Below are 10729 nucleotides of genomic sequence, written 5' to 3'. Positions count from 1 at the left end.
GAATGCTGAAGTCAGTATTTGTTCTCTTAGGAAGTCCTCAGTAAGATCCTATGCATGAGGACTTTTTGAATGAATAGGGTTGTGTTCATTTTAGGAGTTATTCTCCCTGAAGCAATTCACCCCAGCAGAGCCTATGCGCTTAAGCCTTCAAAACAGGGCTTACGTGAAACTTAAGTGGTAGTCCTATCCACAGGACTAAATTTCACCCTATGGATTTCAGTTTGTTTCAGTGCTGCAGGAAGGTTCATAAACTTTGTCCATAGGTGTTAATACCCCTTTAATTTCTTTACAGAAAAAACTTGGCTACTTTAAGTCTGAAACTTAGATCTGAGTACAGTGAGTTTCCAGATATCAAATGATGGTTTTCATGATGGGAGGTTGGAAAAGGTTACCTGGAGTGACTGTGAATGATATTTCAAGTTATTGTAATAACATACACACATCCTAATAAGTGTTTGTCCTTGTAGCAGGCTCTTGACATGCCAATGTAAGGAGAAAATGTTATACAAAGGAGGAGTGCTTAGGAAATAGGATACAAAAGGAAACAAAACACCCTCTTTATTAAAAAATATAGTTTTGAATTTTTATTGTAATAAATAATTCTAATAATTTATGACATAGTAAAATAAAGACACAGTAAAGACAAGTAGGTATCTTGCAAAATATAACCAAACCATAGCTTAATGATACTTAGAATTCGAAAGTGCTCCCAAAATGCATGCTAAATGATTTCATAGAATATCAGGGTTGGAAGGACCTCATCTAGTCCAACCCCCTGCTCAAAGCAGGACCAATCCCCAACTAAATCATGAAAGTTTATTTTGTATCATAGAATAGCAGACGTTCCATCTCAACTGTTTCCAAAGAGTCTACTCCATAGGCTATTCTTCTAGAAGGTCCAAAGTCTTGCTTTTCAGAGGGTTGATCAGAATAATGACCAGTTGCAAACTGGTGGTGCCAACTATATCCCTAGTAACAGTAAACAGTAGAACTTCTAACTCTCTGGAGCATCTTCAAAGTGCAAGAGATTATCTGCAGACTTCCAACCCAGGAGGAATCGTGATATTGACAAGAGGGTTAAACAGCCTTTTCTCTGTTGAACTAACTAACTAACTGATGAACGTTAGCCAATATCTTAAAATCTGCAATGAGGAGAGATGGTGGCCCACATGCATGACATTCAGTCTCTTCCTTATCCTTGTGTAGGTCAAAGAGATGACAATTTCATCCATGGAGGCTGGAAGTGATAGAGTCTCAGTAGGGAATGTATAGCTCAGAGAAAAATTGGAATATTTTAAAAACAAGTGTGAAATGCATTAGGGTAGGGACCTAAAGTGCTTTCTTTTTTGATGGAAGTATTTAAAAAACTGAACAACATCCACAAACGGGCATAATGGACAAAGCAGACATGTAGGAACTTAAATAAATACAAATACATACACAGAGATCCTGATCAGTTTTACATCAGGATAACTCCATTAACTTCTGTGAATTTACTCTGAATTTACACTGGTGTAAATGAAAGGAGAATCAGACCAGGACATTTTAAAATAGTATTTAAAATAAAACTTCCAGAGCTCTAGAACATATTCAGTGAAGGAAGAAAACATTCTGCATTAAGTCACCTCAATTCGTACATCTGTGAAAAGAAAAAAATTATACAAGCATTTTACAAAAAGACATCACCACACATTTATGATATCATTTCCCATCTTTAGTCTGACTAAAGCCAAAAGTAAAATAAATAAAAAATACATAGCCTACACTACTACACAAATTCTGCCCCAAGTTGCACCCATTTAGCCAATAGGGTTGAGTGGATATAAATCAATGCAGAATTTGATCCACCTTTTTAACACCAGAAGAAAATAAATAATCTCTATTGTGGCTTGTAATTGTCCAATTACCACATCATGAGCCCAATCCAGGCAAAATTTGTTCACATTAAAGGTCTGTACCTCTTTAACTAGATCAATTTTTAATTCAGCTGTACTTGTCTAGCGCAAACAAGGCTAAACTAGCTGATGTTTAAAAATTAACTGATTGATGGACCATATTTTTCAATTATATTCTTGATGACTTTGGACCTGATTTAGCCAAAATTAGCATCTGTGGCAATTGACTCACAGGAATCTCCAAGTGCGAACAGAGAAGGAGGAATTATCCTTTTACTAGCTGCTATCAAATTCCAGCTTAGCTGGTTGTGCTGCCCCATTCCCAAGGACAGAGTCATGTGACAAATACATAAAAATGTAGTCTATGAACTTTACTGAGCATTCTAATATTTTCTCCACGTTGCAGCATCCTAACAAGGGTGATTGTTTATCTCCAGGTGACTGAACATCAACCAGCGATGGAAGAATTGTAAAGGGGTCTCATTCTGAAGTTACTGGTCTTTCCCTGCCTGGAAGCTCCTTTCTGGAGATCAGCCAGAGAGACCTAGAAAGATTCCCTACAGTGCAAAGATTTAAAAACAAAAAATGTAACTAACAGGTGGGAGAAAGGAAAATAGGAGGCCTCAGATCAGTCAGTCAATAATTGGGAAAGGATCCCCTAAAACCACTGGAGTGTGGACTGGGAAGTGCTCAGAATCTGCATCTAAATTTTTAAACTAATCCACAGGCCAGTTCTTAATCTATCAGTTCCCTTAGCAACAGCTGCCATTAAGCTCCAACTCCCACAGGGCTATGCCCTCTTCCTGGACATGGAAGCTGGCAGATGATTTGTACTGTCTGAAGTTTGCTACTATTTTTCCTTTTTCACCTGTACTTACTTTCCAATTCTTCATTCTCAGGAGAAATCTCTCTGCAATCGCCCTCTTCCTCATCTGTTGATAATTCTTTTAAAATAATAAAAATAAAATATCAACACACATATACACACAAGTGAGCATATTTTTTTCCCCTGAATGTATGGTCATAAATCCTTTGTAAAGAATTCTGACCATGGCATTCTAGATAAGCTGAGTGCCTATTTGAACTGCAGGCTTACAAGAAGTATTAATGCATAAAACAGTTTGTTTTATAGAACTAAAACTAAAAACTGTTTTTCCTTCTCAAACACTATTCATCTGATGTAGCCTCTGGAGGAGGGAGGAACTTGAGCCATTTTAAGACATCTTAAAATAGACAATCAAAAACTGACCCATTCAAAATCACTAGTCACTTTTTTAAAATCTTGGTCTTTGTATTTGCCTACAATTTTAGCCACAACACTAATTTCTCTTTGGTATGACTGTTATTGTTGTAATATGTGAAGTTGGTCCAGTCTGATATTGTACTTAATTTACTGTTTGGAATATATGTTTTCATTATTTCAGAAAATAAAAGGCACCAAGTTCATTGTTTAATTATTACTGTCTAGTTATCAGACAACTTAAAAGAAGAATGCAAAATGAAGCAGAATACAATTTTGCTTAGGGTTGCCCCTATTACGTAGTGAGTTCTCAATTAAGCCAGTTTCACTTGAAGCACATCCAGCCACATGTATGCAATACTTACTTATCACTTTCATTGCTGCATTATTTGTACGTCTCCCTGTCCTGATCTTTTGTAGCTGCAAGAGAAAAAGGAAAATATGAAAGAAAATACTCATTTTAGATTTAGCGTTCCTACAAACCCCTGAAATAGTTATCTAACTTATTTGCTGTTGTATATTTTTACCTAAAAGACTACAAATTAGGTTTTGTATCTACTGAAAAATCACCTTTGTTACTGTTCCAGTGCAAACTTGGGAAAAAACCAGCTAAAATATTACTTTTTCTTGTAACTTAGGAAAAATGTGTCCTTAATATCAGATTCCCAGGAGGAAATCTTCTGAGACACCAAGGATTTCCTCTGTTCCCTCCTCCACTTTCACTATGTACTCCTGTTCCCACTACACTCTGATAGCAAAGGTACTGTTGATTGCTGACACCTCTATTGACATGACTTGTGGGGCTATTATAGAAGAATACAAAACATTTATACAGGGCCTGAGACAGACATCTCCATAACACCCTCTTATGTGGGGCAGGGGGAAGTTGTGTGAAGAGATTAACAGAGTCTGACATAGCAATGTTATGCTATCATTAACCTGATGGACTAGGAATATGCAGTCCTAATGGAGATCTTATCATAAATTTTGATGATGGAAGACCTTTTCCATGTGATTTCTAGCCAGAAAGCATTGCTATTTCCAGAGCTGGGGTGGTGATGGGGGAATATATTACAGGGCTTGAAATAGTAAAACAGTTTCATAACCTTAATACCTCTACTGAGAGTTATTACCAAAAAAAGCTACCACACAGCTCTGTATTATTTCCAGTTGAAGTTCATGCCAGCTGTGTGTTTATGCTTACTAAATAATTTTAAAAGAGTTTCTGGTAAGCCGTTAGCCCATTGCCTGACCCAAGCTTCCTCATGCATTTTTGGTCATATTGTTACAGTATGATAAATTGGTGTGGTTCTGTCAGCATAACAGGTGTGTGTCAACACTGAGACCTCCAGTACTTTTCAGGTAATCTCTCTGCAACCCAGTTTGATCCTGAAACTACCAGCTTTTTTAAGTCACTCATATTAACTGAGGAAAGAAAATCTAATTTAAAAAAATCAAGAAAATGGAACAAACTAGTGGTGGCAAACCACTGTATGGGGAGGGGGAGTACCTCTTGTGATAAAATCTTCAAGATGTAAATCTCAAAAATTTTTGCAAATACCTATTTATGATCTTTTCTGTTACATTTTAGCCATGATAAAAAATATAACTAGAATACACTCATTTAGTTACCTTATAAAGTTATTGAGTCAAAGTTCAGACAGTTTTGTTAGAAGCTATGACAGAAAAGACAATTATCATGCTAGCCTAATGACATGTAGGTTCCATCTCATGCGGGAAACCACAGAACTGGAAGCAGCTTTGGCAATGCCAGCTGAGTAGAAAATGCTTTCACTTCCGAATGGGGAAAGCACCATTCAAAACACTCTGCAGCATCATCTACAGATTGACCAATGGAAATGCATTAACCAAATAGTTCCCAGTGCCAGGGAGATGATAAATACTACCTTAATCATTACTATGTGGTGAGAGGTTTCAGAGTAGCAGCCATGTTAGTCTGTATTCGCAAAAAGAAAAGGAGTACTTGTGGCACACCTTAGAGACTAACAAATTTATTTGAGCATAAGCTTTTGTGAGCTACAGCATCCGAAGAAGTGAGCTGTAGCTCACGAAAGCTTATGCTCAAATAAATTTGTTAGTCTCTAAGGTGCCACAAGTACTCCTTTTCTTTATGTGGTGAGAGCAGATTAAGAAAAAACAAATGAAGCAGGAAGGATGTGATAAAAAAATTAAGAGAATTGGAGTTTTCAGGGTGAAAGAGTTGGAACAGACCATCATCAGTTGATTTCAATCCTATTAGTATCAACAAACATAACAAAAGGAGAAAAATATGGCAAAAAAAATGTATACCCTTTTTTACCCAGAGCATAAATAGAAGCGATGATCCAAAGAGAACCAACGCAGCCCCAGCTGTTACAAAATAGTGTCTACTGTTAATCCTTTGACTATCCACTGTATCATCTAGAAAGGATTAAAAGAAAATTATTAGGGAAATAATCAAGTTACAGTAATCAGTTAAATTACTCAAGCAGGTTAAACTTTTTTGAATCTTAGAAATTTCAACAAAACTTTTTTTTAAGTGTCATTTTTTTCTTGATTATCAATGAGCTCATGGAACTAAACAAAATGGAAAAAATTCACAAAAAATTGTCACCATTTAAAAATACAGGTTATAAGTTATATAGATTTTATTTCTCTGCGATTATTTCAAAACCCAACAACCTGAGAATATTGTTAATATTATTGAATTACAATAATTATTTTAAGAATTTCAAACAACTTTGACCACCACAAGACATGTCCATGACTCATTACTATACTCATATAGGAAATACAGAATCATAGTAATGTAAGGCTGGAATGGACCTTGAGAAGTCAGCAGGTCCAGCTCCTTGTGCAGAGACAGGACTAAGTAAACGCACCCCATCCCTGACAGGTTTTTAAGAACAGGTTGGACAAACACCTGCAGTGATGGGGATTCCACAACCTCACTTGGAAGTCTATTCCAGAGCTTAACTACCCTTATACAGTTAGAAGGTTTTTCCTGATATCTAACCTCATCTCCCTTACTGTAGATTAAGCCCATTACTTCTTGCACTGCCTGGCCCTTCAGTGGACATGGAGAACATTTGAGCCTTTAATATATTTGAAGACTGAGAAGGAATCTGATAACAGTCTTCTTTTCTCAAGACTAAACAAGCTTTCTAAATGGACTCTCCACATTTTCCACATCTTTTCTACAGAGTGGTGCCCAGAGCTGGGCACAGTACTCCACCTGAGGCCTCAGCAGTACTGAGTACAGAGGGACAATTACGTCCTGTGTCTTACACAGGACACTTCTGTTAATACGCCCCAGGATGATATTAATCTTTTTGAAGGCTAACATTTTATGAGGGAGCTTAATCATTAAGGAAAAGATATACAATAGCGCAGAAACTGATTTTACACCAATCACTGCAAACCTCCATCTGAAGTTATAGCTAACACCTCCCTGTTCAGGTCGCAGGTATAAACCCCCTGCTCCCGCTCTGCATGTTATCACCCTGCTCTCGGCATTTCAGAATGATATTCAAGCAGCTTATTTATTTTTGCTTTCTCTTTTGCTTCTGCTGTTATCTGCTATATGTGCCTTAGGGTGATTATGCACAAATTTGGGTGTGATACATTTTAAATTGAGTTCAAGGACACACCCTGACGCTGCACTTCAAGCCATGTGAGACAAGTCAATAAACAGAAACTGTTTCAGACAAGGTAGAAGACAATTTAATATTTATCCTTGCTTCTGGAGTCAGTGGTATCCAAAGAGGTGCACTGGATAACACAAACGGGTCTGTGACAGGATGCAGCGGGATCATTCTTCCATAGGCGTTCAAGGAAATGGCTATCACAATAGCTGCTGAGGAAACAGACTGGGGAGTATCCTTTTGGAAAGGCAGAGTTCTACACCCAGGATTACAGGGCTGGACTGTATCTCACCTGGGGATTTTGCTGTTTAAATCATTTCACTCCCTTGTTAAATACCATCACATCTTGATACTTTGCTCACTATAACATTTTTTCGCTCTGATGATTTATTCCAGCAGTTTCCTGGGGCCCCGTCTGTACTTTTGGATTTATTCAATGTCTTCCTCCCACTCCATTCTATGTACAGATATTGATTCTGGTACTAATTTGTTTAAATTTAATGTAGGAATAAGGAATTGATGGCTATCATCCCCAAACTGTACATGTTTACGATTAAGTTGCAGGGGAAGGTTTCATTTCTCAGCTCCAGCTAGCCTGGGACATTTTCTACCCTCAGGTTCATACACAACTTTCACATAACTTTTAAAGCCGTGCAGAACTCCCCACCTTGAATCACCACCCACCCACTCCATGTATACTGGAAATATTAACATGGTGAAAAAATATTCTAATAACAACACTTAGCATTTTCAGTGTTCAGAGCACATTACAATCACGATCACATTAATGCCTACACACCTCTGCAAGGTATTAGCTACATTTTGCATGTGGGAAACTGAGGCAGGGCAGTTCTGTGACTTACCCAGTGCCATAGAGGAAGTTTGTGTAAGAGCCTAGATTTAAAAACCCCCACAAGAGTTTCCAGCTATTAGGCCTAAAATTCAAGCCCCCAGACTATACCCATTTCTACAATATATTGCTTGGCCTTGTCTAGATTAGGAAGAGCAGGTTGTGGTTGATCCAATTTAGACAACCTTACTTAAGAAACATTACCTGGTATGATTAAAATAGCAGATGTGTTTTCTTTAAATTCTTTGTTCCAAAATATACAGTAAAAAGTCTCATTAGTACTTGTGTTGGTTTTAAGTGTGCTTGTCACACTGTACAGTTGATCAGTTCCTGTTTCATAACTTGTGTTTGCTTTGTCACTGAAGTCTTGATGTTCCCCATTATGCCAAATGACCTCTGCCTTAGGATACCCTTTTGACTGGCAAGTTAACTCCCATTCGTTCTGTCCTGCAGTCCTCTGGACAATCACAGTTCTTTTGGTTATGTTTCTATAAGGAGCTAAACAAAAACAACAATGACACAAAAAGCTATTATAGCTATGGTGCTGACAGAAGAGTGTGTGTTATTTTAGGAGATCACGCTCTTTGCGAGCCAAAATTCTGCATGTGAGCAAGTAATATTTTTTTGATGATCAAGTTAAACATCATTATTATTTGCTTCATCATTATGGTAAAAGTGGAGAGGTAGGTTTTGTACCTGGACTGAGCTATTTTCACTACAGTTTTGCAACTTTTTTTAAATATTGTATCAACCTTAGCATCCAGTGCTTTCTTCAGCTGGCCTCCCCAACGTTGGTCTTTGTTTCACTGCCATGTGTAGTAGAAAAGGGCAGAGTCACAGACTCCACCCAGAGGTAGGTGTGGGTTTGGGCTGCTGTGTAAGTGCCAGGAGGGTGCCTCAGAAGGTCAGTGGAGGCCTCTTTGGATGCTGAACCCAAGTGGACAATTGGGGTCCTACGGATTCTGCCTCATACATACACCAGAACCCACAATTTATCCCATAGCTCCCATCAGCATTTGGGGGAATTACTTGCATAAATATCTGTGCATCAAAGTGATATTAATATTCCCCCAGTCTACATATTTTCCACTGTATCTTTGTGGGAGAACAGTTTGTAGTGAATTTTGCATTCTTGATACTGAGTAAACTCTTGTGCAGAACTGTAAGGTTCAACCTACAATATATACCTAGTAGTATTGAGACAAGCAATCCATAATTTTTCAGAAAGAAAATGAGGGCAACATATAACTTGTATCGGGGTCACAGCCTGGGGCAAGAGGTGTCAGCACCATTCAGAGGCTTGAGCTAGATCTTACACACATTGTGAATGCCAGTTACAGACCAAGGGCCAAATTTCACCCTCTGGCATTATTGCCATCCCAATGAAGTCAGTGAGGGGAGACTTGTAACTGATTTCCACTATCTGGAAAAAATGCTTACCTTTCACTTGCAAAGTGATCGTCTTGTAGTCAGCTCCCTCATAGCCAATGAGACAGAGGTAAGTCCCTGCATCTGTAGATTTTACATTGGTGACCTGAAGCATAGACCTTCCAAATTGCAGTTTATCTTTCAACAATTTTACTCTTCTGCTGTAGCTGCTGTGTTGGTTATTAAAGTTTTCCTTTCCTTTGTGAAGTTTGTAAACCTCTTTTGTATGTTCCTCTTTTTTCTCCCAAATGACACTTAAATCTTGAAGCTTTAAGAGACCATTCACTCGAAACCTGCATTCCATGGTCACATTGCTCCCATATTCTACAATGTACTGTGGCTGGGGAACTTCAACTGTGAATAAAGCTGGAAAACAGAATTCAGAATAAAACTTCTTTTCCAAAAAGAACACGATTTTCAAAGTTATATTTTACCAACTGTGTGGATACATTTCTGTGTGCCTAATTTATGCACACAAACATCCACAATGTCTGTGTGCAAGTTTGGCATTTGTGCATGCACACAACCAGTTAGGTACCTAAATGGCTATTTACACCGGCGTTGTACACACACACACACACACACACACACACAGAGGATATTTGTATAGATAAACTAGATGTGGGTGTCCTCTTGGCCCCTATTTTCAGAACACTGTGGAGAAGCTTGTACCGCTGCTTCCTGTTACAAGAGTGCTCTATGTATGTATGTATGTATGTAAGTAAATAGTTACTAGATAAAGTGCTAGCAGATGACACTCAAGAATATGTAGCATAGTTCTTGGATTTTGTGGACCAATAAAACCTGCGCACTGCAGTGTCTTCCTTTGTCTTCCTTTGTGCAGTTCTTTACATCTGCTCTTTATACCTCCCCTTCCCCCCCACACACACTGTTTTGAAACATTGACCCCTGCCAGCTACATCAATCTAGCCCTTTTCAAGCACACGTTTGGCTTAACATTTAAACTATAAAAAACAGTGTTTTTTTAACCTAACAGTTTAAGAAAAACTAAGTTGGAAGGTATAGTTCCCATGCCCATACATTGAAAAAAAAAAACCTAAGCAAATATTTCTGCTTCTTACCATTTAGGAAATGCCAATGGGACACGAATATACACAAAAGCAATGCATTTTCCATCTTGCAGAAAGAACCTAAAATGATACAAAATCCTATTATGGTGTGTTTTCTAACATTACACTATACACTGTACTTTAGCCAGGCAGAATGTAGTAACTGCACATAGGCACTGAGTTCTACTATAAACAGAGATATGCCAGATTGCCAAAAGCTACATAAGGAGTCTCGTATTGTATCTGACTATGGAGGAAATTGCAAATATTTTGGTAAATCAGGTAATAAAATCCTTGTTCTGCTCCAGCATATAGCTGTGTCAACTTCTGGACAACAGATTTAAAAATAAATTAAAAAAAATAAAAAATTCCCACATTTATCCATCATTTGTAATGTAACAATACACTTTTCATCAATTTATGCCACAGAGTAAGTGCTCATACACAGACATTGGTTAAAGTAGATTATAGTAGGGAACTCTCAATGTACTAGCCAATGAGGAGGGAGGAAGTTATCTGGAAACATTGTTCCTCCAAACCAAAAAGAGGAGAGAAAAGTTCTCCATCTGTAGGTTTAGAGGAAAGGGAGCGGAGGGCTCTCC

General features: G+C 37.9%; 1 protein-coding gene across 1 annotated transcript; it reads right to left on the bottom strand.

Annotated features, from left to right (window-relative positions):
• Positions 1–557: 557 nt before the first annotated feature.
• CD274 (CD274 molecule) lies at positions 558–10207 on the bottom strand. The gene is given in 8 exon segments (XM_043514827.1): positions 558–1639; positions 2774–2839; positions 3501–3529; positions 3531–3555; positions 5446–5556; positions 7834–8127; positions 9070–9423; positions 10140–10207. Coding segments are annotated over 8 exon segments (957 nt in total). The 5' UTR covers positions 10195–10207; the 3' UTR covers positions 558–1616.
• Between the last annotated feature and the right edge of the window lie 522 nt (positions 10208–10729).

This window comes from Dermochelys coriacea, chromosome 5, assembly GCF_009764565.3.
Source record: "Dermochelys coriacea isolate rDerCor1 chromosome 5, rDerCor1.pri.v4, whole genome shotgun sequence".
NCBI classification, from domain to species: domain Eukaryota; kingdom Metazoa; phylum Chordata; order Testudines; family Dermochelyidae; genus Dermochelys; species Dermochelys coriacea.
The sequence above is the reverse complement of the archived record's forward strand: the minus strand, read 5'-3'. Positions and strand labels throughout refer to the sequence as shown.